Source organism: Mauremys mutica, chromosome 20 (assembly GCF_020497125.1).
Source record: "Mauremys mutica isolate MM-2020 ecotype Southern chromosome 20, ASM2049712v1, whole genome shotgun sequence".
NCBI classification, from domain to species: Eukaryota; Metazoa; Chordata; order Testudines; family Geoemydidae; genus Mauremys; species Mauremys mutica.
The window spans coordinates 5,476,738-5,504,736 of record NC_059091.1 but is presented as its reverse complement, the minus strand read 5'-3'; the positions used below and the strand labels follow the sequence as shown (position 1 = coordinate 5,504,736).

General features: G+C 50.3%; 1 protein-coding gene across 1 annotated transcript; it reads left to right on the top strand.

The window, feature by feature from the left end:
- The first annotated feature begins 1 nt into the window (after position 1).
- Positions 2-27,012, top strand: KRT80 (keratin 80). Its single transcript, XM_044995370.1, has 9 exons — positions 2-328; positions 6,465-6,679; positions 11,868-11,928; positions 14,698-14,793; positions 22,432-22,596; positions 22,855-22,980; positions 23,959-24,179; positions 25,539-25,594; positions 25,683-27,012. Exons 1-9 carry the CDS (start codon positions 2-4, stop codon positions 25,913-25,915), a joined length of 1,500 nt encoding a protein of 499 aa, XP_044851305.1. The 3' UTR covers positions 25,916-27,012.
- The last annotated feature ends 987 nt before the right edge of the window (positions 27,013-27,999 follow it).

Sequence of the window (27,999 nt, the reverse complement as noted above, 5' to 3'; positions counted from 1 at the left end):
GATGACCAGCCGCTCCAATGAATTCAGCAGCCTCAGCAGCAGCTCTCTCTCGTCTTGGCAGGCATCATGGAACCAGAACAGGGGCAGCTCGGTGGTGACAGCCTCTGAACACGACGGCTGCAGCAGCCCTGGTGGTCCAGCCAGCAGAAGCTTCAGCACCTCGAGTCTTGGTGGATACACGTCTTCCTCTTGCCCATCCGTCTTCATCAACGAGAAGCTCTTGACGCCGCTGCACTTAGACGTGGACCCCGTGTTCCGGGAGAGGAGGAAGCAGGAGAAAGAGGAGATGAAAATCCTCAATGACCAATTCGCATCCTTAATCGGGAAGGTAAGAGGAGCGCCAGGTTCGAGTGACCACAGAGGCCAGCAGGGGATGGGCTGTGAGGTGCCTGTGGCAAGAGAGGTTTGGCTCTAAATGTTGGCTAATTTCCCATTTGCGGGGATAGTTCTTTCCTCCTGTGCTGTCTATTGTACCAAAAGTTTGCATGATTATTAGCTAACTATGGCAAGTACCCCGGTCCATTGCTTCAAAGACCCTGTCCAGCCCCATTGGCTAGTAACCTCCCTGGTTGATCACTGGGAAAAGGGAAACTCAGCCACTGATGGAAGTAGCTGTGGGGTAAGCAGCAAAGACAGGGACGGTGAGGACAAAGGATGGAGCAGGAGGAGTTTCATACCTGGAGCTGGGCAGAGAACCAGCACAGCAGCTGCAATAATAGCCTATCGTTCCTGCTCGTCTTGTTTTCTAATGCCTAAAACGAGAGAAAACTAACCAACCAATAATGTGGCGGTGATGAGGAGGAAAAGGAAGGGTCACTGGATCAGCTAAGCAAGTTCTCCTGCAGAGAGTCTTTCATCTGCTAAGATCCAGGGGAAGGTAGAAGATTTTCTCAAAGCAAAACAATTCGCCTACTTGAGGCAGGTTCCTGCAAAGCTCTTATACTCTGTAAACAGATGGTAATCTCCCGAAAGGGTTGCTTCACTGAAGTATATCATGTAGGCAGCTAATTCCAAGCTACTGTTGTTTTTTAAAAAAAAAAACAGTGCTAATATGGGTATGAACTAGTACCGTGGGGGTCTATTTTCAACAGCATCTGCCTAAACTACGTCGGCACAGCCCGCGTTTCCGTGTACGGTTGAGCATCCAGGCAGGCACAGCTGCCTGCTGGAGCGTGCAAATGTGACGATCGGTGCATTGCACTTTTTCAGGTGCCAACCCTGAGAATGAAATCTGGTGCATATGAAATTCACCCCTGGGCAGAGAGGTCACCACAAGACCCAGGCACCACTTAAACCCTCAAAAATGGCCTTAAGTGGTGCATACAAATCCCACTGGTGAGTGTGTATTACAGGGCCTCTTCTGTGTCTGACCCACATGAGAGTCTGGTACAACTCTAGCTAGGGTGCATCAACTCTTTAGCTCAAGGGCTTCTAGCTCTGGAGATCTCTGGTGTGTCAGCCAAGATGGCGGCCATCTCCCACTGGCCTTCTACACAGGGGTGAATTTCAACCCATTGGCAGAGAAATGTAACATACAGTTGCGAATGTGCCACCAGACGGGGAGAGTTTCTTTTTATCAGGAATTCACATGACCTCAGACAAATGCCACCTGGGCCATAAAACCCCAGGGTAGTCGCTATGGCCATAGCTGGGAGGTAGGGGGTTGACCATTCCCAGTCAGGAGGCCACGCACCTTTGGGATCTGTCATGCAGCTGAGGATGATGCGTCCTGGTCAAGCCGCTACTGACTCTGGTTGTGGCTCACGTGTGTTTGGACGGGAGGCAGATAATGGCTGCCTAGTGGGTTCTCGGTTCTGACCCCTTTCTGCAGCCTAACGAAAACAGGAACACAGGACATTGGACTGGAAGGGACCGCCTGGGTCGTTGAGACCAGTCCCTGCTATCCCAGGCAACCCCAGCATCTCATCCTGTTCATACTTAGCAAACCAGAAACAAGAGACCTCCAGGAATAAGGTGTATGGCAGGTTCTCCCACTCTGTGCTCAGTGATGGTCATCTAAGCCCCATAGATCAAATCTTGGGTCCCCCTGTGAATAGCCCCAGTAACTCTGGAAGGAGGGGAGTGGCATGGTCTCCCCTCAATCCAGACTTAGGGACCAGAACACCCAGGCTGCAAGGTCTCAGCCATCCCTGCAGCGTGTGAGCAAGAGTAGCAGCAACCACCAGCTATGCCCCTTTCACGCCAGTGTTTGGGGTCCCTGTATTGTGCATGGACCCGGTAGCCACTTCCCCAGCCCACCGGCCACCCCACTGTCCATGACTCCTCCTCACTAAGCTCTGCCACAGAGCTCTTGTTCGGTGGCACTTTCCAGGTTGGCTCTCCGTGCCCTGCTGCCTTGTAGATCCGAAACGGGGCCTTTCCTAGTGAGTCCTGAAGGATCTTTCACGCAGGCATGGGGTGGACTTGGCTCAGTGTTTGTGCCAGCCGTTTCCAGCGGTGCCTCTGTAGGCTTCAAATTGGATAGCCGTTTCTCAGAACCCCCTGTGTGGAGCCCAGCAGAGAGAGGCAGTGAGGTATAATGGGTAGAAAACTGGGCCGGGTTATATTTCTGTCTCTGCCTGCTGCGTGCTCTTGGGCAAGTCACTTCCCATCTGTACGCCTGCTTCCACTTCCACCTCTTCTCCGTTTAGATGTAAGCTCATCAGGGTAGATGTTGTTTCTTATTTTATTTATTATTTGTATTATGGTAGCACCTGTGGGCCTTAGTTATGGAGCAGGACCCCATTGCGCTAGGTTGTGACTCCTGTTACGCTAGGTGCTGTACCTTATTGGTTAGGAGCGGCTCCCGTTGCTCTAGGCACTCTGAAAACACAGGACAAAAAGACAGTCCCTGACCTAAGCCGCTTACTATCTAAGGATATGACAAGAGACAACAGATGGATGCAGACAGGGCCAGGGAAGGGCACTAGGAAACAGCTAATATTGGTCAGCCTCAGAGGCAGTGACCTCAGCAAAGCAACGGCCTAACCATTGTCCGGCGCATGTCAAAGGAGAGTTTTAAGCGGGGTTTGGAAGGTGGGTAATGAGGTGGCTTTGCAGACGTTCACATGGGAGTTCCTCCAACGCATGGCAGGGGGGCAGCATGGGAGAAAGCAGGATGGTTCTCCTAGTGTGAAGACTGCTTCGCACAACCGGGCCCTGATCTCAGCTGGAGCCTCGAGACACCGCTGTAATGTAAAGAAGAAGGCAGATCAGGAGGGTCGTTCCGCATCTGCTGACAGCTGAACCAGGGACTAACTAAGCAGATAAAACACCTCCTGTTAGAAGATCTTGTCCCAGTGGCCAGCGCATTTTTCTACCCCTGAGCAAAGGAAGTTAGATCAGTCCTCAGCTGGCAGGAGCTGGCAGCTTTGCACAGATGATGCTGTTACTATCCTTCAGAGAGAACGCACAGTGTCTCATGGGTGAGTCCTCTCCTCAGCTGACTTAACGGCCGCTTCACAGCATTGGTGGCAATTGGCAACTCTCACCCGCCGAATTAAGTACAATTAAAGCAATTTGTTTTGTGCGCGGAGCGGAGAGAGGAGAGCTGGCAAATAAATCGTTAATGGAAGCACTTTGAGGCTGAAAAGCACCGCATCGTTGCTGAGCCGTATGGCCATCACCGCGAGTATGGGAGTGTGCCAAGTTAGGATGGAGGCTGGACGACCAAAAAACGTGCACTCACACGCACACCGAGATGCACGGCCACTGACAGGACACAGGGGCTGTCATTCTTGCGGTGATTGTGTGTAGCGCCGTAGCTGTGCACGGCCCTTTGCAGTGCAAACGTTGGAACCTGATTCACACGACATTACTCCAGTTTTGCCCCGGTGTCAGCCTATTATTATTTATTGATTGTATGGCAGGGCCGCCCGGGGGGTGGCAAGTGGGGCAATTTGCCCCAAGGCCCCGGGCCCTGCAGGGGGCCCCACGAGAGTTTTTCGGGGCCCCTAGAACGGGTCCTTCACTCACTCCGGGGGCCCCGGAAAACTCTCGCGGGGCCCAGGCCCCCGGAGCTTCTTCCGCTCGGGGTCTTCGGCGGCAATTCGGCAGCCGGGGGTCCTTCCGCTCTGGGACCCACCACCAAAGTGCCAGGTCTTCGGCGCCGGGGGACCCAGGCCCCCTGAATCCTCTGGGTGGCCCTGTTGTATGGCTGTAGCCCCGAGTAACTCTAGTCACGGCCCAATACAGCTCTAGTTGTACAAACAGAGACCAAAAAGACAGTCCCTTCCCCAAGGGGCTAATCATCTAACCCTTCCGATTTCAGTGGAGTGACACTGGCATACACTGCCAGGATGCAACAGCGAATCAGGCCCATATTTATGTTTTAGGACCAACCATTATTACTGGTACCTGCAGGGAAGCAAATATCATGCTAGGTCAGGGGTCGGCAACCTTTCAGAAGTGGTGGGCCGAGTCTTCATTTATTAAGGTGTCACGTGCCAGTGATACATTTTAACGTTTTTAGAAGGTCTCTTTCTAGAAGTCTATAATATATAACTAAACTGTTGTTGTATGTAAAGTAAATAAGGTTTTTAAAGTGTTTAAGAAGCTTCATTTAAAATTAAATTAAAATGCAGAGCCCCCCGGACCGGTGGCCAGGACCCGGCAGTGTGAGTGCCACTGACAATCAGCTCGCGTGCCTTGTGCCATAGGTTGTCTACCCCTGTGCTAGGCCAACTGGGCTGAGGAGGTGTCTTATCATAGTGTTATAATTTCTAGTATAGCAGCAAGATGGGGGCCGCTGTTGCGCCGGGTGCTGCACGGACACATAGTAAGAGACAGTTCTGTCCCTAAAGAGCTTACAGTCTTAAGGGGCAGAGGCTGGGGGGAAGGACATGAGCCTGATGCTCAGGAGATCCAAGTTCATTTCCCTGCTCTACCTCAGATTTCCTCTGTGACCTTGGCCAAGACACTTGTCACTGTGCCTCATTCCCCTGACTGTAAAATGGGTATAATAGCAGCGCCCTACCTCACAGGGGTGTCGTGAGGAAAAATGCATCAAAGATTGTGGAGTGCTCAGATACTACAGTACTGGTGGCCAAATAAGTCCTTTAAATAGAGGGGAAACTGAGGCACAGAGGGGGGAGTCACTGGCAGAGTTCAGGTCTTCTGCAGCCCAGTGTGGTGTGCTACTCGCTGGACCATGTTCCCTCATCAAACCAATACGCAGCTGCATGAAGCCTGATGGACATAGTCCATACAGAAATCAAAGCACTACCGGCATATGTAACAGAGATGCAGCCAGACAGACTGCAGCTGAAATGAGGGGGGCAGATGGATGCCCAAGCAGATGTTACTTGTAAAGAAAGATTGCAAAGATGGACAGAGAACAGAAAGCTCGGGCAGCCAAACAGGGATGGCACCTATAAATGGGTGGACGGATAGATTCAATGCATGGGCTGATGAAGAGTGTATCTCTGTTGGCTCACAGGAATGTTATCCAGACTTCAGATTCATATCAAGAAGAAGGGGTGTTTACCCAGAGGAGATAGTGGCTTGTATTGTTTATGCCCCGGGTGACATATGATGGTGTGGGAAAGATTCCAATACAGATTAGTATTATTCTATCCACGAGACCTTGCCTTGGGATTCTTCTACCAGCCTCTTCTCTCCACTCCTACCCATTTCCGGGAGTTGGTTTTGCTATTTGAACCCTGATCTGCCATGTTCTCTAGATGGTGCGCTCAGCAGCCATCCACAGCTGTTCCCCTCTATCCTGGGCCTCTCTTTGCACGTCCTCGATGTTGTTCAGTCCCATAAGTTTTCCCTCTTTAACGTTCGATGGAGATGTTCTATTGTTTGGCTCTTTTTGTGAATTCCTTCAGCTGCCCAGTGGTGTGGTAAAAGCTCTGGCTTCGTTCTTTATACATGTCCTCGATATTTCCCACTTCTTTTGTATAAAGCTTCAGCACTCAGGCACCATCAAACTCTCTGACAAATCTCAGCATTCATTATAAAGTCATTCCATTTAATACCTAGTATTTTTCTACGGCTTTTGTTCTTGATGGTATTGAGATGATTGTCTGTCCCCTTGGTAGATCTCCAGCTTCTCACATCCATATGCAAAGACAGAAATAAACTTTGAGTTGAAGCTTTACAGCTTGATCTTTAAGTTGTCAGTTTTTGACGACATGTCCAACAGGATGTGCTAATCAGCTGACTCGAGTGATGAACTGTTGGGCTGATTTGACTTGAGGGATGGTCTGTCGGGAAACCACTGAGTACATAAAGCGAAAGCCTCCGTATCTCAACGTAATGACCTTCTGTGCCTGATCTGCATGGGGTGGGATTCTTTTACAGCTCCTTGTTTGAAAGCCCAGTTGTGTCCCTCATGCTGTAAAGGTTTGTGCATGTATATCTGGAGGTCCCAATCTCAACGTCTAGCGTGTTGGCTGAAGGGGTTCACATCAGCCCTTCCGCCATCAACCTTACTAATGTCTCTGGATTCCATTCTGCAGGTCCAATGCCTGGAGCAACAGAACAAGATTCTCACAATCAGGTGGAGCTTCCTGAGAGATCAGGACAATTCCCGTTCCGAGTCAGACATCAAACTCCTCTACGACCAGTACATGAGCAAACTGAAGCAAGAGATGAGGGCTGTCGGCCACGAGAGAGAACAGCTGGAGTCCGAGTTGACTGAGGTGTTGAAGTCCATGGATAACATCCGAAGCAGGTGCCGTTCGTCCTAGTTTGTTGGGGGTCTTTGGAAATACAGGGATTAATTTGCAGCCTATTGTTAGGTACCAGTTCAACAGTATGGACTGTGGATAATAAGAGAACAAGATGGATTTCTTCTCCTATTATCCATACTCAAAAACCTCAAGGGTCTGATTTTGGAGAGATGATGAGCTTTCAACAAGAACAGCAGGTTCTGAAAATAAGGCTCATACTTTTTTCCTGCTTAATGAACTTAAACTAGTAGACAAATAGAAATCCATAGGGGGGAAAGAGAGAGAGAGAGAGAGATTCTGAGGGCTTGTCTAATCGATTTGCACACACAAAATCACAGTTGCATGAACAGATGTGGGATTTTTGCATGCACAAGTGCCCTGTTTGCACGAGTCAATGATTGTATTTTGGCACAGAAATGAATGCCTCACTCATTTCACGGGAGTGCTCTCTGAGCCCCTATGAAATGTGCCCCCTTCTGTCATGTTCTCCCAATCTGCATACTTTAGAAAGTGGGACTTTACCCCTGGGTTAACTGTTGTATTGTCCCAGTTATTATGGTTTTACAACTATTAAGGAGCCTGATTCTTCTTTCACTTACAATAATTTTACACCAGTGTAACTGCATGAACTACAGCTGAGTTACTTCTGATTTACACTGGTGTAAACTGAAGCAGAATCAGGTATAATATTCATTATGAGTCTGATTCTTATACCCTTTACACCACTTTGGCAGTTGAGGTAGTGTTGCCTAGTGGTTACAATATTGGACTGGGACTCAGCAGACCTAGGGTCTATTCTCGGCTCTGCCACTGACCTACTTGATTACCTTGACCAAGTCACTTCACCGCCCTGTGCCTCAGTTTCCCCATCCGTACAATGGGGATAACAATACTGTTTGTTTGTAAAACATGTTGAGATTTACTGATAAGTGCTATAGATGTGCACAGATGTAAAAAATGAGTATTATTTAAGGGGTTGTAATTATTTAATCTAATTTACATGGAATTTAAGCCCACACAGTCAGAGTGGTGCAAAGGAGCCTTAGTTTCTGTTAGAGTCGTGCCCCTCTGAATTCAGCCCCTTTGTTGATTGACAAATCAGCCCCAACCCTTATGGGTTTTGAACATATTGATTACTTGTACCTTTTCAGCCAACACTGTGAACAAACCATTTTCACACAATGGACTCACTGTTCACCTGGCTTAATTCGATCTGTTCCCCCATTGGGATGGTTCATGGAACTCGTGAATAATGAACAGTGAATGTACTTTTCAAAGCAAATTTTCAGACCAAACAAACCACTGAAGTAAAAATTCATGGCATTTTGGGGCATTCGTGAAAAGTTTCTTGAATGCACGGTAATTGTGCAAATACTTGTGCTTAACTATTTGACCCAACAAATCATAGTGAAGCCAGCTCCCTGCTTTTATTCCAGGCGTGTTCCTCAGCTGATGAAAATAAATGTAGCTCCTGGATGATTCACACCAGCTGAGGATCTGGCCTCAAAGGCTGGACTTTTCCTTTACTCTTCAACCAGCACTTAATTTTGCACAGAAGGCTTTTTTCTCAAGCATTTAGAAAATGTCATTCTTTACCTCATATTTTCCCAGGCTGCTATAATAATATTTACCTTTTACCATCCAGAGATCTCAGGGCACCTTTACAAAGATGGGTAAATATCCCCATTTTACAGATGGAGAAACTGAGACACAGGGAGATACCACTAGACAGCAGCAGATCAGGGATTAGAACTTAGGTTTCCTGATGCTGGAGCTGTTTGAAAAACAGAATTTCTGTCCCCTGGGAAATTCTGATGTTTTGACCGTTTGCATCGGTCCTGCATTGTCCATGAAAATGTTGAAACTTTTCATGGACCAAAAATGTCCAAAAAATTTTCAATTTAGAAATATTGTAACATTTCATGACAGAGATGTAGGGAGAGAGAGGTGCATCGTGGGAGTTGTAGTCTGGCCAGGTAGCAGGTCCCATAAGGGAGAATAGAGGCATGAAGGGTTCATAACTACAACTCCCATCTAGCACCATGGTGCTGAGGCGGACTCAGAGATCAATGTCAAGTCGATCACAAAACAAAACGTTTTGTTTTGCTTTTCCCAACCGAAAACTCCATCAAAACCAATTTTTCCCCACAGACCCTTTGCTGATTGGAAAATGCTTGGTTTGAAATTAGTCAAGCAGCCCCTAGCTAACTCCGAGTCCACTGACTCAGACAGGAGGATCTTGTACAGTGCGTTTTTGCTACCATGCACCCTGCTGCATTGCTATTCAATAGCCAGACCAATTACCCTTAAAGCTACACGCTACCACGCACGTCCTCAGGATCATGCTGAAGGAGAAAGCGAGCTGTGATCTGTCTGTGCTCGGAAAGGGTCGCTCTACCCCTGCACGAGTCACCTCCTCGCTCCCAGGCCCTCCACGCCCGAAGGCTCCTCTCTGCCACCCTTCTCCAGCCGAAAGCTGGATAAGCCATGGGGGCGGGGGTGAGCGTGGGTTGCGGACAAGCCCGGCTGCCATGCCGTCAGGATTGTTGTTTGCGCAGCAGGTGACATGATGTCAGTGCCCTGCAATGCGTGAAGCGTTTTCGGCAGGGGTGGGGGTGCAGATGGAGCGGGAGAGAAGCAGGCGCTAATTAACAACACATGTGCACTGGCACGGAATCAGACATTCCACTTAAAGAGCAGAAAAACCAGAAGAACCAACCACTTCTCCCATTCGCCTCCCGATCAGGGCTTATGAAACAGTTAAATACCAGGGCGTGGCAGAAACAATGGCATCACCTGTCATTGTTGTTGGGGTTTTTTTTTTCCCTTTTCCCTGTTCTCCTCCCTTATGCCCTTCTCCTACACCAGGGGTGGCCAACCTGAACCTGAGAAGGAGCCAGAATTTACCAATGTACATTGCCAAACAGCCACAGTAATACATCAGCAGCCCCATATCAGCTCCCCCACCTCGCTCCCAGCGCCTCCCGCCCACCAGCAGCCCTGCCGATCACCGCCTCCCCCCACCTCCTAATCAGCTGTTTTATGGTGTGCAGAAGGCTCTGGGGCAGGGTGGAAGGGGAGGAGAGGGCACTGCAGGCTCAGGGGAGGGTGGGAATGGGGGCAGGCCCTGTGGCAGAGCCAGGGGTTGAGCAGTGAGCACTCCCCCTTCCCCCGGCACATTGGAAAGTTGGCGCCGGAGTCGGTGCCTGTACAAGGAGCCGCATATTAACTCCTGAAGAGCCGCATGTGGCTCCGGAGCCACAGATTGGCCACCCCGTTCCCTAGACCCAGGCTACTTTAGCACTTGGATTGTAAGCTCTCCGGGGCAGGGACCGTCTTTCTGGGCGGTAACTGGTGCTCTTACCGCAATGCAAATGATTATTACGAATGATCAATTATTAAGAACCACAATAACTGTGGGATGAGTTCGGGTTCTCTGTTACCATATCGATTTGTCTTCTTTGCAAGGGTTACGCTCGCTTGGGCTCCAGCACGGTTTCACTTAGATGTCAGACTGAGGCTACATTTCTAAGCAGCTCATATAGGGTTCGTGGCGGCTATGTCACAAGTGAGAGTGGCACAAGCATGGCACAAGTGAGAGTGGCACGTGCCACACGCTCCCCATCAAGCACATCACTAGAGATGTGGTAGCCTGCTTATGAGCCAGGGTTATGAGCGACCGATTGACCTGCTGGACTCCATAACAATTGATTAGCCATGTCTTAAAACAGCTAGGAAGCATTTATTAACCCTTTGCAAACTCTTTATGCAGGTACCCTCAACATAAAGCTGTAACGATGCTGCCTCTGGCAGGACACAACTGAGAGTATCGATTCAGAACAAATTGCTCAGAGCAGGGCAGTCACGGCCCAAGGGTGGGGTCCTTTACTCTTAAGGCTCATCAAACCAGCCAAACAGAGAGGACTTTGGTCTCACCCCGCTGGCTAACCATAAGTCATACAAGCAATTCCCTCAGAGACTCCAGTTTCCCAGTATCACCACCGGCGCCACTCATTATGGGGAGGAATGGTTATGAAAACCAATACCCCAGTAAAAGAAAAAAGGGTCTCCCGATCCCAAAGGACCAAGCCCCAGACCTAGGTCAGATCTTACCCAGAAATCACACTGTTGCCAATCCTTTAGACTCTAAAATCTAAAGGTTTGTTCATAAAAAGAAAGAAAGAGAGATGAGAGCTAGAATTGGTTAAATGGAGTCACTTGCACACAGGAATGGCAAAGGTCTTGGTTCAGGCTTGTAGCAGTGATGGAATAAACCGCAGAGTCAAATCAAGTCTCTGGAACATCCCCAGCTGGGATGGGTCATTCAGTGCTTTGTTCAGAGCTTCAGTTTGTAGCAAAGTCCCTCCAGAGGTAAGAAGCAGGATTGAAGACAAGATGGAGATGATGCAGCTGCCTTTTATAGTCCTTTTGCCGTGTGGCTTGTGCTTCCTTTGTTCCAAACACAAGCTACCCAGCACATGGCATGAAAAAACCTTAGAGTTCGGTCCATAGGCATGTCCCTGCCTTGCTGAGTCACAAGGTGTCTCTGCCTTCTCTCAATGGGTCAGTTGTCTAGCTGATGGTCCTTAATGGGCCATCAAGCAGGCTAGGCAGTGCTGATGCCACATTGTCCGGGGTGTCACCCAGAAGCACAGCACAAGTTTGAAATACAGACAGTATAAAGCCAATACTTATAACTTTAAATACAACATGAGGCATGCATTCAGGTAGCATAATCGTAACCAGCAAATCATAACCTTGGTTGCACCAATGATCTCTGCGGTCAGTGTTCATGTCAATAACATCACAAAGGGGTGTCCATCATTTCCTTTATCTTTCCCACTCTGATGGAAGGAAGGCTGCCATTGCTGGGCTGGGCTGGGTTGTTCCCTTTCGAGAGAGGCAAATGGGGAATTTGGTCCCCTGGAGGCAGGGTGGGCCAACAAGGAGACCATTGGCCTAGGGTTCAGAAGACGTAGGTTCTATTTCTAGCTGGACCAGCCACTTCCCCTCCCACAGTTTGTTTGTTTCAATTATAAGCTGTCTGGGGATCACTGTGATTCTTACTGATGTATTGGTACAAAAGGCGTTAGCTGCTTCTGTAATAAACAAAGCAACCTGCGAGATCTCCAATACAGAATTTAGCTAAGCCCTGCCGGGTTTCACACCAAACTGCTTCTCTCTCCGTAGATACGAGGATGAAATACATAAACGGAGTGGCATGGAATTCACCTTCGTGGAGCTGAAAAGGGTAAGTGGCGGTTCATCTTCACGGGGCTGTGTGCGCATCTACAGCAAAGATGCACCTGCAGTGGAAGGAGTGTCTAGCGGTTAGGGCCCTCGCCTGGGCTCAGGAGACCTGGATTTGAGTCTCTGCTCTGCCACAGACTTGCTGCGTGGCCTTGAGCAAGTCACATCGTTTTTCTGGCGCAGGGCCTCAACGATATTTAGGTGCTTAATGTCCACTGATATCAAAGGAAGTTAGATGCCCAGATTTCTTTGAGGACCTGGGCCTCAGATCTCTGTGAAACAGGAATAGTATCAGCATGGTGAGGCGCTCAGATACTACATTCATGGGGGCCAGGTAAGCACCAATAAGAGGGTTGGGTTGGCTCCGTATTTGCATGAGAGACCTGCCCCTATAGGAAACCTTGGCTAGGTCTACACTACGGGGGGCACCGGCCTAAGATACGCAACTTCAGCTATGCGAATAGGACGAAGCTGAAGTCGGCATATCTTAGGTCGATTTACCTGGCCATGAGGACGGCAGCGAGTCGACCGCTGCTGCTCCCTCGTCGACTCTGCTTCCGCCTCTCGCCGTGGTGGAGTTCCGGAGTTGACGGCAGAGTGATCGGGGATGGATTTTATCGCGTCTACGCTAGATGCGATAAATCGATCCCCAATAGATCGATCACTACCCGCCGGATATACCCATAGAGCCTGGATACCCAGCACTAGGGGGACCAGACAGCAAGTGTGAAAAATCAGGACGGAGGGTGGGGGGTAATAGGAACCCATATAAAAAAAGCCCCAAATATCGGGACTGTCCCTATAAAATCGGGACATCTGGTCACCCTACCCAGCACAAAGAGACCAGCAGCCGTGAGTTGCGGGGCCCAGGTCAGCTGCCTGCAGAGCTAAAATAGACGTTCAAACCTCGGCTCTGAAACCCGGAAAGGGGGGAAGGATTCAGGGCCCAGGCTCCAGCCCGAGCCTGAACATCTACAAGGCCATTTTTAGCCCCGCAGCCCGAGCCCCACAAGCCCAAGCCCGTTCACCTGGGCTCTTTTGCTGTGTCGCCATTTCCCTACAGTGCTAAAGGCAGGGGCTCAGTAGATGACAACCTGGGCCATGAGGACCACAGACTGGTGGAGGCGATGTATTTTGAAACGAACCATGCACAAGTGAGGACCTGAGCACCTGTGGTTGCTAAAGACTGCATAGCATTTGGTGCAAAAGCATGGAGTATTAGCTGCCATGTCTTAGCCAAATTCTAATAGGCAAGATTCCTGTGCCGTTTCAAGTTGCATATACCACAGGGTCTCAGCTTGGGGTCATGATCCAGTAGGGTCGCAAGGATGGGTCGTAACCACCTTCCCTTCAGGGGCATCCTGGAACATTTTTCTACCTGAAGTCACAGTATGGAAAGGTTGCAAACCAGTGGCAGAAGTGTAATGCAGCCAGGCCCTGTTAAACAGCCACCATGTTCTACCCCAGAGGTAGCTTCACTTGTGACGAGTGAGTGGGAATCAATTGTTGTGTATATGGGTTTGGAATCTTTGGCAAGGAAAGGTAGGGTGTTATGAGCTGAGGAAAATGCTCACCATAAATGACTGTTCTTGTTAATTACAAGTTGTTCCCAAGCGTGCTCATGGTCTGGTAAGGGCAGTTTGTGCCGCTTTTGTTTATTGCATCAGTGTTTTCAACAATCTCTGCTTTTCCTTATGATTAAAAGGTGACTGTTTATGGGCCAGTTCTGCTTGTTTCCTTTTATGGAATGGCTATTAGCCAGGATGGGCAGGGATGGTGTCTCTAGCCTCTGTTTGCCAGAAGCTGGGAATGGGCGACAGGGGATGGATCACTTGATGATTCCCTGTTCTGTTCATTCCCTCTGGGGCACCTGGCATTGGCCACTGTCAGAAGACAGGATACTGGGCTAGATGGACCTTTGGTCTGACCCAGTATGGTCATTCTCACGTTCTATGCCCTACCTCCTTCCCTGCACTCAAGCACTAACAAAAAGAAATTCTATCTAGAGATCTTCTTCTCAGATCACCCACCCTCAATGGGAGCAGAAAAGCAGGGTCCCGCCAGCAACATCCACCATAGAATCATAGACTCATAGAATATCAGGGTTGGAAGGGACCTCAGGAGGTCATCTAGTGACACAACCCCCTGTTCAAAGCAGGACCAACACCAACTAAATCATCCCAGCCAGGGTTTTGTCAAGCCAGGCCTTAAAAACCTCTAAGGAAGAAGATTCCACCACCTCCCTAGGTAACCCATTCCAGTGCTTCACCATCCTCCTAGTGAAATAGTGTTTCCTAATATCCAACCTAAACCTCCCCCACTGCAGCTTGAGACCATTGCTCCTTGTTCTGTCATCTGCCACCACTGAGAACAGTCTAGATCCATCCTCTTTGGAACCCCCTTTCAGGTAGTTGAAAGCAGCTATCAAATCCCCCCTCATTCTTCTCTTCTGCAGACTAAACAATCCCACTTCCTTCAGCCTCTCCTTATAAGTCATGTGCTCCAGCCCTCTAATCATTTTTGTTGCCCTCCGCTGGACTCTTTCAAATTTTTCCACATCCTTCTTGTAGTGTGGGGCCCAAAACTGGACACAGAATGGATGGATAGTGTCCTGCAGAATGGATGGATAGTATCTCCAAAGGACACTGCTTTCTCCCAGGACTGGGTAATCAGTGCACAATGGAGAAGATCTCTCGCCCCAAGGCACAAGGCAGAGCCCAATGTACAGATCGTTTGTTACTAGCGCTGATATGTCTTCTTTGTCCCACAGGATTTAGACGCTGGTTCCATGCATAGAACTGAGCTGGAGGTAAAACTGCACGGGCTTCAAGAGTTGATGGAGTTAAAGAAAGCCGTGTACGAGCAGGTAAGATGCAAAGATAAGACCAGATGCCTACGTGTGTGTAACGAGGCTGGGGGAGCTGGGAGAAATTTTTCAGCCGACTACTGTCTTTCTGGTGAAAAATGCAGTTTCGGCAGCACCGAAACGTCGGGTGAATTTGTGTCGGCTGCACCCAATTGTTTGTTATGGGGGGAAATGCAAAGAAAAAGAATTGTGAAAAAATGTATCAGATTTCACTGCCGCGTTTGTGAACTCGTTGGGATTTTTCAGTTTGAAATGACTTCTTCTTTCAAAATGGCCTTTCAGTTTCTGTTTTCAAAGTCCCAAAATTTGTAAAAAAAAAAAGGTCAAAATGGAAACAAAGGGGATGGAAACAAAACATTTCATTGGATCCTAAATGATTTTTTTTGGCCGGACTTTTTAATTTGCCAACGTTTTTGAAAAGATTCATTCTTGGTCTGGCTGAAATTATGGGGGGTTTTGACGATTTTTTTGAAATGGTCAACGAACCCAAAAAATCTGTTATTCACCCAGCTCTATATGCCAGGGAAACCCAGTCACTTACTGGGCCATTCCATTCTGAGTGCAGCTGTGTAGCACACGGTTAGTGGATTAAAGCTCCCAAGACAATGCACCTGCTAGGAAACGTTGTATTCTCTCCATTCTGACCTGCAACGCTTTCGCAGACACATCTGTCTGGGAGTGAAAGGTAGACAGGTCAAAGCACCCTGTCCCAGATCTGAAATTTAGAACTAGCCAGAGTTGGAGAAGGAAGTGGGGGGGGGAAATTGTGCAAATGTTTTAATTTTTTTTTCAGGGATTTTTCCCCCAAAATTTTTGAAATAAAAAGAAAGAGATTTCAAAAGCTAGTGAAATGCCCAACAACTTCAGCTTGCTCTATAGTTCCTTAGAAAACATCAAGAAGTATCAACATTTTTGTTGAACATTCTTTTTCATTTCAAACATTCGACAGAACATTTCTAAATTTTGAAATATTTCTGCTAGATCTGCTGAAAAGGAGAGGGAAACTCACCTGCCCGACTGTCTGTCTAGGCATTTATACTGCATTCATCTCCCACGTCCCCTGAGCAGGTCTTCACTGCAGAGAAAGGTGTGTCCCTAACCTGGGTTAGCTAAAATAGCAACGAAGACAGTTAAAGCCTGTAGGGGATCCGGGAGCTATTCACCCGAGCTAAAAGCTGAGTTTCCATGGCTAACCCAAGTTATAAGAACACATCTGGTTTTTGCAGTGTAAACATACGTACAGACACACCCGGTCCATCCCAGAATGGAACGGACCTACTATATTTATTGACTCTTCTCTCTGCCCCAAAACATTCAAGAGAGAGATTGGAAGCGCAGCACCAGAGTTTCTTCTCATTCCAGAATTAACCAGGTGTCACTGTCCAGGTTCCCTCCAGAGATGGGAGCTCAGAGGTTATCATTGGCTCTGTGTTGAGCAATGCAGAGTGTTTTATAGGGTGCCCTGCCAGCTAAGGTAATAATTGGAGATATACCAATCTCCTAGAACTGGAAGGGACCTTGAAAGGTCATTGAGTCCAGCCCCCTGCCTTCACTAGCAGGACCAATTTTTGCCCCAGATCCCTAAGTGGCCCCCTCAAGGATTGAACTCACAACCCTGGGTTTAGCAGGCCAATGCTCAAACCACTGAGCTATCCCTGCCCCCTGTGAAATATGTCAAGCCTGGAGTGGCAGGGGAGTGGTACACTGAAGGAGCAGGGCTCCATCTCAGAGCTCGCCAGCCCCTGGACTAAGAGCTTTCTGAATGTGAAGACCACTTGAGCGCCTTGGCCATCCAGGACCTCTCAGAAAGGAGAGGGATCAGTTCTGGTCTCTTGTTCCCCTGGCTTTCCAAAGACCCCGGAGTCTACCTTTGGTGGGCTGATGAAGTCTCTTGACCTTTTCTGTACTTTACCCTCTCCCCAAGGTCGTGCCACAGAAGTCGAACCTTCTACACCATCACGGGGCCAGGTTCTGATCTCAGTTAGGCTGGTGTAAACCCAGAGTAACTCCATTAGGTCTGATTTCTCCTAACTTCAGTCTAACTTGACCAGTGGTGACCCAGTTGGGCCCCGATTCGGCAAAGTCCCGGAAGCATGTGTGATGGGCCATATGCATTTGCTGAGTGCTTCGTTGCACTGCAGAGCATGCTTAAGGTTAAGCAGACGCTTAGGCGCTTTGCTGCGCTGGGGCATTGTTCCTCATTTCCATTGGGGAGTAGGAGCAGAATTTGGCCCACTGATTTCCTTGGAGTCATTCCAGATTTACGCCACTCTCAATGAGATCAAAATCTGGCCTACTGAATAGAACAAACTACCCCTGAGCGTACGTCTGCAATAAAAAAAACCTCACGGCATCAAGTCTTAGAACCTGGGACAGCTGACTCGGGCGCCGGGGGCTACCAATTGCAGTGTAGATCGGGGGTAGGCAACCTATGGCACGCGTGCCGAAGGCGGCACACGAGCTGAGTTTCAGTGGCACTCACACTGCCCGGGTCCTGGCCTTTTATCACAGTGTAGATGTAGCCTGTGTCATTTTCGTAACAGGATATTGTTAAGAGAAATAGCTTAGTGAGAGTCAAAGGAAGGGGATTAAGGCACATTAGCATCAAAAGAATAGCATCTGCCGTTAAGCTAGCTAGGATGAAATTACAAGCCCAGTGCTGCAAGGCATATACTTGTCTCCAGCTGGGATCTGGAGGGAATCCTCAACCAGCACCCTTATCCGCAGCTCCTCTCTGGCACTTTATCACACAACCGGTGCCTTCTAACCTTGTTCAACCTTCCCCCGAAGCACCTGGAACAGGCCGCTCTCCAGGGAATGGGCTCGGCCGTTCCATTTCGGAAGCGCGCTGAGCGACAGTCATCTTCAAACTCGCACCAGGAGCGTTGCCTAGGCGCCGACTCCGTGGGTGCTCCGGGGCTGGAGCACCCACAGGAAAAAAAATAGTGGGTGCCTGGCACCCACCAGCCAGCCACCGATCAGCTGCTCAGCAGCGGGTGGGAGGCATTGGGGGGCAGTGCGCAGAGCGGGGGCAGGAAGGGGCGGAGCGAGGGTGGGGTGTGCTCGGGGCAGGGCAGGAAGAGGAGAAGGGGCGGGGCATGCTCGTGGAGGTGGTGGGGCAGGGTGGCAAGAGGCGGGGCAAGGGTGGGTCCTTGCAGGGCAAAGATGGAGTGGAGGTGAGGCCTCGGGGCAGAGCGGGGGTGGAGCACCCACCCAGAAAGAAAGTCGGTACCTTAATAGCACAGCCTCCGCCTCAATGAATTGACCCAGAGAATGCAGCTGATGCTCAGTTGCGTGGTGCTGATGTACCATTGTAACATGCAAGTGAAAAAGCCTCTGCTTTTCAACAGTAAAGCGCCAAGTGCTTTCCAAAGCAGGCCAGTATCATTCCCCCTGTTTTCTAGGTGGGGGAACTGCGGCACACATCACCCAGCCGTGCACTGGGACTAACCCCCAGGTTTCCTGAGGGCTAGGCCTGTGTCCTAGCCACTAGCCTTTACTGCCTCCTGATTGACTTTATAAGCTGCCAGGCTGTCTCCCAGTCCTGGCTGTGCTGCTGGAAAAGGATGTACTGGAGACGGGAGGAAACCATCACTGTCCACCGCAGCACCTACGGGCTGGCTGTACACGCCCTTCGCTATGTTCCCAGCCGCCTCTTGAATTAATTTCTGGTGGGAATTCACACTGTTGACTTTGGCAGCCTGTGATGTTCTTTCATCCACCCTTTGTGCAAAGAAATTATACCTGCCCCGGCCGTTCCGCAGACTGAGCCTGTTTGCAGGTTATGCTACTTTTCTAGCAACCCTTGTGGAGCTATTTGACATCAAGGATCTTGTTTCCTGGATCCCTCGCTTTGCCTCCTCTTTTCCAAAGCTACAGGGGCCGAGGGACCAAATCTTTCTTCTATGGCAAGAGCTCTGGGGGAAGGTCTCTAAGGGTATGTCGACACTGCATTGTAAACGTGGGTCTGGAGGACCGCGTTTGTGTTTCCAAACCCACGCTTGAGCGGCCACACTGAATCGGAAACCTGGGTTTACACTTGCTAGCTCCAGCTCTCACAGTCATGTTAACGCATCCACACTACTCTGCGTAGACCTCCTGCCTTGAGTCTTCAGCTAGAGTTGTGGCCACACTGCAGAATGACAGGGCTTGGGTTCTGACCTATCCCCCTAGCAGGGTCATAGGACCTGGGTCACGAGTGCTTGCTGACTCCAGTCAGATTGATTTGTGTGTGGACAGGAGGACTTCGGCTCAACCCTACAGGAGAACTTGGGCTTAGACACACCCTAGCCATGTTATCTGTTGTGCATAGTTTTCCCCTGGTAAAATTCAAAATGGAGAGTGAAAGGTCCCTTTAACAGCATTATACAGTAATGTCTTCTGGGACTTCCATCGTAACTTACTTTTGTTGGTCCTGCTGATATGGTAAGTCTGGATTGTGGGTAGAGCAAGGGGGAGTCAGGACTTCTGGGTTCTGTCCCCCACCTGTGGGAATATAGCCTAGAGCAAGTGAGGCTTGGGAGGCAAGATTCCTCCGTTCTACTTCAGCCTCCAGGCTGCACTCCGCTGGGAGAGAAAACCTTGGTTCTCTTCTCAATGAAAAACTTTCCTTTGAAATTGATTTGTCAAATAGTCAGGAAAAGCCACCAAAAAACATTTGAACATGAAATAATCCCCCTTTTTGAACCACTCCTAGTCCTCCCTGCGGTAACTGATACGCAACCTAGCCCTTAGTTTGAATGGGTTTCCTCCGTTATTCTGTAATGACAGCCGCATTAGCAGAGACGTTCTTGGGCACAATTCTGCTCTCACGTGCGTTTCGCAGCCTTCTAACTCCACTTACCTGATTCTGCTCACCCGTATAACGGCGGCAGTCACAAGTAACACCGCTGAGTTACTCCTGATTTATACTGGTGTGAATGTGAACAGAATCAGGCCCTTTGTGCATGGAAACTGCTCCAGCGTATGAATTCTCCCACATTAACCTTTCCTCCAACAACCCCTATAAATTTACCTGGGGATCAAGCCGCAATGGGGAAAAAATACACTTAAAATCCTGGTTTCAGAGTAGCAGAGAGATTTGTCACCGGTAACAGATGAATCATCCATCCAGTCCAAGTCATTGTTCCCCCAGTCAAGGAGAGGTAATGCAAACAAAGCCATAAATGCCCTACCTTCTAGCAAAGCCTTCGGTACGAGGGTTACAAAAGCGTGGAATAAAATAATGTTGACGGAGACAAAAGGCTGAAAATGCAGAGACTTAGTGTAAAGGGGTAAACGAGGAATAACCCCACTGAAATCAGGCGTGTTATGCCATCATGAGAGGAAAATGAGACCCATAGTGAGATGCAGAGTGAAAGAGGATTATCGGGCATTCCACTAGTTTACGATCCCTTCAGGTTTGGTCTTGTCTGAGTACCAATGGCACAGGAGTGTGGCTTCCAACATAGATTAGGGTGTCTTTTTTTTTATTTGCTGAACCATGTCTGCATCTGTTGTCACTTCCCCCGAGTCAGCAAGAACAAACACCCCAGAGTCAGGAGCTGCAACATGTGTATACGGGCTGATATGTGCATACCACTACTGCCGAGTGTTGGATGGAGTCACGCCTTCTCATGTGCAGGAAAAGGCACAGGACATATAGTTCCCATTTACCTTTTGGGTGGCGATGGTGGGGGATGGCTTAATATTGAGTGGTGGACAATGGAGAGCTCCCTTTAGTTCGGCTGTATTCCCAGAGAAAAGCCTCTTAGTCCTGTGTCCGGCTGCTAGACCCTGTAATCATGAGACGGTAGCAAGCCCATGCCACGGATAGTTTCCTCATGGAGGGCATATGTAAGCAAGGACACACGGCCACCTTAGCTCTGCAACGTGTGCAGGTGCCGCACTGCCCTCTACTGGATGGCAGGCATGTGTCATAGGCCGCATATTGTCAGGAGCTAATGGCGATTCTTCTTAAGTGCTCAGGGGCCTTTGCTGCAGCATGTGGACCCACATTCTATCTATAGCATTGGTGTGGAGTCCCAGGGGGGCATGTTGTGCTGTCCAAAGTCAGCCCTGAAGTCCGTGGGCAGCCACAGTATGTCAGCAGGTATCTGGCACAAACTAGCTAGCTAAGAACGCAAGAATGGCCACACTGGGTCAAACCAATGGTCCATCTGGCCCAATATCCTGTTGTGGCAGATCGCAGACTCACCGGCACAATGCCTCCTACTATCATGCCTGCCATAGTCCCCGTGTCCCTCCCAGACTCTGGTGCCCTCTTATCTTGGGGTGCTGCCCCACAGCAGTGCCCCCACACTCTGGGTCCCCCTCCCAGGGGAACCTCCACCTCCTATGCCCACCTTGCCTCAGTGGCTACTGTCAGTCGTCATCTAGCCCCCTTTTTCTGGGGCAAACTGCAGTCTGCAATGGCCACTCATCACTGGCAAGGGGGTTGGACCAGCTGCCTCTGCCTATACCTGGGCTGCACCTCGGGGGTCCCAGTACCTCCTTAGGCCTTTACCAAGGCCTCAGCCGGGGGAGTTGCCAGGCTGGAGCGCCCCAGCTCCTTATGCCCTTCCCCAGCCCTGCTCTGCTTCAGGTACCCTTGTGCTCCCACGCAGCTAGGTCCTTCTCGCTCCAAAGCTAGAGAGAGATTGACTGTCTTCTGGCTCTGCAACTCTTTTATAGGGCCCAGCCTGGCCCTGATTGGCTGCCTCCCCACCTCTTCTTATTGGCTCCCAGCCCTCTCCAAAGGCTAGCTTTTAACCCTTTCAGGGCTGAAGCGGGGTGACCGCCCCGCTACACCGGTCTTCCGACAGTGGCCAGTACCAGACGTTTCAGAGGGTATTAACAGAACAGGGCAATTATCGAGTGATCCATCCCCTGTCATCCAGTCCCATCTTCTGGCCATCAGAGGCTTAGAGAGCATGGGGTTGCATCCCTGACCATCCTGGCTAATAGCCATCGACGGATCTATCCTCTATGAGCTTATCTAATATTTTTATATACTTGTGGCCTTCACAGCATCCCCTGGCAATGAGTTCCACAGCTCTCCCATTAAGTCACACCCCCATGGCCCTTACCCCACATGAGCATGGCATCTGGGTATTGAAGGTAATAATTGGAGATATACCAATCTCCTAGAACTGGAAAGGACCTTGAAAGGTCATTGAGTCTAGCCCCCTGCCTTCACTAGCAGGACCAATTTTTGCCCCAGATCCTTAAGTGGCCTCCTCAAGGATTGAACTCACAACCCTGGGTTTAGCAGGCCAATGCTCAAACCACTGAGCTATCCCTCCCCCCCATTGACATGATCACAAACTCTTGCTAAATCAACCATCACCCGCTAGTGCTCTCATGCAACATGAGCTCATCGTTTTGCCCAGGATCTGGGAGAATTAGAAATCCCAGCAATGGCCAAACCCAGAGCCACTCCTCTGAGCCCCAGCCCAAACCTTGGGGAGGGTTGGTTGAATTAAGCAGGACACCAGAGCCAAACCACTCCATGGTGGGGTTTGCAAACCTGCGCCTTGACTTATGAAAACTTCCCACCTCCCAGCTGCGTACGGGAGGAATTGAGCTGGCCCCGCACAGCTGACTATAACCTTGCTTCACACGTGTCCGCTCAGTTCTCCTCTCCTCCCCGCCATCCAGGAGCTTCAGGAGCTGCTGGCAGAAATCAAGGACATCTCCGTCGTCCTGGGGATCGATAACAGATGCAACCTTGACCTGAGCCGCATCGTGGAGGAAGTGAGGGCGCAGTATGAAGCCCTGGCTTTCAGGAGCTGGGAGGAGGCAGAAGCCGTTACCTGGAGCAAGGTACACGGCTCTCTCTTGTGGGAGACATGACGCAAAGCCATTGGTGTGGGGGAGGAGGAGAGAACCTGCCTAGAAACCATGGGGACTGGTGAGCGGTAGATAGACAGAGAGGTGGTGGAGAAAGAAGAGGAGCAAGGGGAAGTGAGAGAGTTAGACAGCGTCTGTCCCCGGCACCCGCGAGGGACCAGCTCCCTGCAGAATCCCAGGCGCGGCTGCAAGGCAGGGAGGGGGTGACGCCGTCTCAACTCTTCCCCGCAGCTGAACGAAGGAACCACCCACTCCGCCACATACAGGGACCAGCTCTTCAGCGGCCGGCGGGAGATCGCGGAGCTGACCATACACATTCAGAAGCTGAGGACCAGCATCGTGTCCCTGAAGAGTCAGGTGAGGCCTGGGCCCTGGGAGAGAGGAAGCCGCGGGCATTGGAAACACAAGAGAAACGGCAGCCGCCCCCCAGGTCCGAGCCAGGTGCCCGCGCACACCCGTCCCTCCCCCTCTTGGGATGAGTCTGCCGGGGGAGTCTCTCGTTATTCTCTGTGTTACCCCGGTGCTTACAGGCCTCAAGTGAGATCAGGGCCTCATCGTGCCAGGCGCTGCACAGACACACAGTGGGAGACAGGCCCTGCCCCAAAGAGCCCACGGTCTAAATAGCCCAAGGGTGGGAGGGGAAACTAAGGCAGAGAGAGAGGGGGGCTGTGATTTGCCAGTGATTTGTTGTGGAGGGGAGAGTGGGGGTGGAGGTGGGAGAGGGCTTTGGGGGGGCAGTGTCATGGGGTGGGGGTGGGAGAGGGCTATGGAGGGAGCGGGTGGGGGATGTCATGGAGTGGAGGATTATGGAAGGAGAGCCCGGGGGTTGGGGTGCCATGGGGGTTGGGTTGGGGGAGAGTTCTAGGGGGAGAGCGGGGCTGGGGAGAAGGTTATGGGGAAAGTTGGGGTGGAGGTGGGGGCAGATGTGATAGGTGGGGAGGTTGGGGGAGAACGGTTATGGGGGGAGAGGGGAAGATCTATTATGGGTGGAGAGAGGATTATGGAGGCAAAAAGCACTTGGAGAAAATAGCTGCTGGCCCGTCCTGCTGTTTCTAAAATTTGGGAAGTCTCCCAAAAGTAGCAACTCGAGCATTTCAGACCCCCCCCACACACTCCCCATAGACCCACTGCAGCAGCAGCAGCAGCAACCCCCAGACCTCTTCATTTATGCTTCAGGCAGAAAAGCAGCCAGAGATCAACTGAGGCTCAGAAAGGCTGTGCAGGAAATCAGGGGTGTGCGCCTGGACCCCTAGTCATGGGGGTGGGCGCGGGGGCTCAGGGGCTCAGCACCCGCTGCCCACCTCACGGCGCTTCCCTTCCCCTTTGCTGCCCCAGTGCCTGCGTTTGGAAGAGGACATCAAAGAGGCCGGGGGGGACGGCCAGTTTGCCCTCCGGGATGCTGAAGCCAAGCTGGCCGAGCTGGAGGAAGCCCTGCAGAAAGACAAGGCGGACATGGCTGGCTTGGTGAAGGAGTATCACGAGCTGATGAACATCAAGCTGGCCCTGGACGTGGAGATCCTCACCTACAGGAAGCTGGTGGAAGGCGAGGAGAGCAGGTGGGTCAGAGGGACGCGTGCACGGGAAAGGACATGCTTGAGCCTCCTAGGAGAAAACCAGGCACCCAGCGCATGAGTCTGGCTCTTTAAAGGCCGGCTCCAATGTCCTTTCAAGTCAATGGAGAAGCAGATCCTGAGCCTCATCCTTGTCTCTGCTGCTGGCTGAACCAAACCTCTGGGCCTGAAACCTCCTGCCCCAGATGTGGGCATGTTCACATCCGGACCTGAACTCTGTAGCTTAGAGGAGTCTCCAGACATAACACAGAAGGTGGCAGGGTAACACAGAGGGACCAAGCTGTGCAGTCAGCTACATCTGTGCAAACCCATTGGAGCAGGGAGCAGGGGGTCCCCAACTGAGACATCTCGAGGGGGACCCACACGGGAGAAATTGTGCAATAGTGGATTGAATTATTTAATCATTTAATTTTTTGCATTTTCATAATAGGCTACTCAGCTGAAGCTTTAAAACTCTGTGGGAACTTGTTATATAAAATACGGTAGTTAATTCACTTCAAGATGTACCAGTGAGAACACAGAGACACAAACGTACAGAGCCCCCACCTCCAATCACCGTACAGCGTGGGTCCAGTCTAACTGAGCTCAGAATTTAGTCAGTGGGGTTTTTTCGGGTGTGAACATCACACTATAACTATATCTGTACGCAATAGTGAAATATGGACAGATGGCTAAAGACGGGTAGTGTTAAGGGGTACACAGACAGCTGATTGATCTGGAAGGGGGTACGCGGGTAGCTGGTAGATCTGGAAAGGGGTATGCAGGGAGATGGTTGATCTGGAAGGGGGTACACAGGCAGCTGGTAGCTCTGGAAGGGGGGTTGAGGGGAGCTGGTTGATCTGGAAGGGGGTACGCAGGTCAGCTGGTAGATCTGGAAGGGGGGTTGATGGGAGCTGGTTGATCAGGAAGTGGGTATGCAGGTCAGCTGGTAGATCTGGAAGGGGGGTTGATGGGAGCTGGTTGATCAGGAAGTGGGTATGCAGGTCAGCTGGTAGATCTGGAAGGGGGGTTGAGGGGAGCTGGTAGCTCTGGAAGGGGATATGCGGGCAGCTGATAGATCTGGAAGGGGGTACGCAGATCAGCTGACAGATCTGGAAGGGTGTATGCAATACTCTCTTGTGTACAGAGTCAAATTCTGTCTTCATCTCCACCCCTGTAACCCCATTCAAGTGGGGACAGTACGCAGGATCAGGTCCTACATCCATTTCCACCTATCTAACCTCCCTGAGGTCATTCGGGTCACTGCGCTTGGGTATCACATTGCTTGGAGGGCAGCATTTTGCACAAGGGTCTGAAACCCGTCTGTGTTCCATAGCCTCTTAACGTCTGTCTTTACCTTCCCAGCATGGAGTCCCCGACATGCCCTGTCGTCAGCAGCATCCACTCCAGCCCTAGGCACTGTAAGCATCTATTACTATAGCTTGATGCAAGTGGCAGCTGTAGGAAAAATAAACACCGAGCCACTACTGTCCTCTCCTTTCCCTGCAGTTTCATCCATCTCCAGCTTCTCGGGGTCATCCCAGCTGGCTTCTCGAGCGAGGGGCAATTCTACCTACGGAGTGACCCGAAATGGAGCGGTGGCAGAGGCCGTCCTCACCAGGAGCCAGAGCAGCGGCTCAGCAAGTCGGGATGCAGGCGAATGGCCCAGTGGGGCACGTCCGAAGCATCGCTTGCTGTCCGATGAAGAACACCGCCGTGTGGAGTCGATCCCTGCGGAATAGATGCCAGACACGTTGACAACTGTGCCTGAACAAGACCAGAATGCCTCCTCCTGAAGCCCAATTCTTGCCAACGTCTGCGGGGCCAAGAATGGGAATCAACCTCAAACCAGTTCTTCCCAGTGTTTCCTTGACACCTTCCCAACTCCATCACTGGTTAGAAGTGGGACCCCCATCCTGGCAGAACTTTCTTTGAATGTGCCCAATTCTCACACCCCAGCCCCAGCAAACTCATCCTGATCCTAACTCCCTGAGGCGGGGCTCGTAAGGCTTAATTCATTGATGTGCTTTGAGATCTTCAAACTGAAAGCTCTGCAGAAGGAGAAAGTGTTATTACTTAGGCTCCAACAATGGTAAACTGAAGGATAGTAGCAACATAGTGGAAGGTAGCATGGGGGAGCCTGGTGGGTAGAGCATTGGACTCAGGAAACGTGGGTTCTATTCCTGACTCTGCTGGGTGAGCCATGTCCCTCCATATGCCTCAGTTTCCCCATCTGTGAAATGAGGATAAGGTTATTGACCTCCTTTGCAGAGCGGTTTGAGATCTCAGTGCTAGATAAGAGCTAAGTATTATGAGTTATTTTACCAGTATTACCAAATGATTTCTCGTGTTCCTTCTTACTTTCATTCTTTGGTTTGTGCGGATTTGCGTTAGGGTCTCTTTCACCAGCTGCTGATGTGATGCGTGCGAGCCTTCTCAGCCACATGAGTTGGCAGAGTCTGTGTTTGGTGAGGTTTCACCCCTGGCGCTCTGGCTACTCAGGGGAAAATTTTGTGTAGACCCAGAATCTTCAGTCAAAGGCTTTTTTCCTACTGCCAGTGGGGACTCTGTCTTGAGGGTGTCTTTTAAAAATAAAATAAAATAATCGCGACCTCAGGTACGCTGGTGTAAATCCGGAGCAACTCCGCTGACTTCAAAGGAGTCTGGCCCAGATTCTGATCTGAATTACAGTGCTGTAAAAACGGGTTTACTTTACCTGGGTCAATGGCGTTAGGGCTTGTCTGTAATCTCATTCCCACTAGCATAAACCCAGAATGACTCCACAGCAGGTTTATCCTAGTGTGAGAGAGATCTTAAAAGAAACCCGTACGTTTGTAAGTGTCCTTCTCTGTGTTGCTTGCTAATGGCCCAGTATATTGACACTGAACATAGTTTAGAAATCTATTATTTTTTTATTGTTTCTCCTCAATTTGGGGGTGGGCGGGACAGGTGCACTTTTCTCAACTGGACAGTAAAGCTAGATGGGTCCGTTTTACTTGCGGGTCGTGGTGCTTCGAGAAGCAAGGTGCTGAATCCTCCTTTACTAGATGCCTCAACCCAGCACCTTGCATGGTTGGGTGCTCATGGAAGTGCCGTAGGAAATCCCATTGCACGCTGGCTGTTCCGTATCCTTTCAGTGCCGACCTCTGCACCCTTTAGCAGAGAAGCAGCACAAGGCGGGGACGCCACTCAAGGTCCACTTAAGCCGGGTGAAGTAGACCCAGTGCACGAGGGAGACCATCCTCCTCACAGAGCTCCGGGAGGCTACACAAAACCCAACGCGACTGTAAAAGACAAGCCTCAGTGCAGGGAGGGAGGTTAGTTGTTATTTGTTCTCGGCTATTTATTGGTTGTCATTTAAAGAGAATAATCAACATTATATATATATATATATATATTTCATAACTTATGATGTCGCTTTTAACTTAATTCGCTAGATCCCCAGCTGATGCAAATCAACACGGTCCCATTGAAGTCAGTGGAGACATGCCAGCTGAGGATCTGGCTGTGTGTATATATTTGTTTCCCTCTTGCACAGACTCAAGTATACCCTGTGTTGCAGTATTGCTTTGTACCAAGGGCCAATGTCTACACAAAGCCAATGGGCTTGCTTTGGTGGCAATGAGTCAATCGCAAGGCCCTTTTTGTATGTTTCTGTTAAGCGTGTTGCAATATTTCCACGTGTTTCTGTAGGGTCGCCACCTGCTATGGCACCCGTGTAACCAGCGTGTCGTCTGCGCTGCGCTATGGCTGTGTTATTAAAGTATTATTCCGAGTGGGTGTAGCCGTGTGGGTCCTAGGTTATTAGCAAGACCAGGAGAACCCA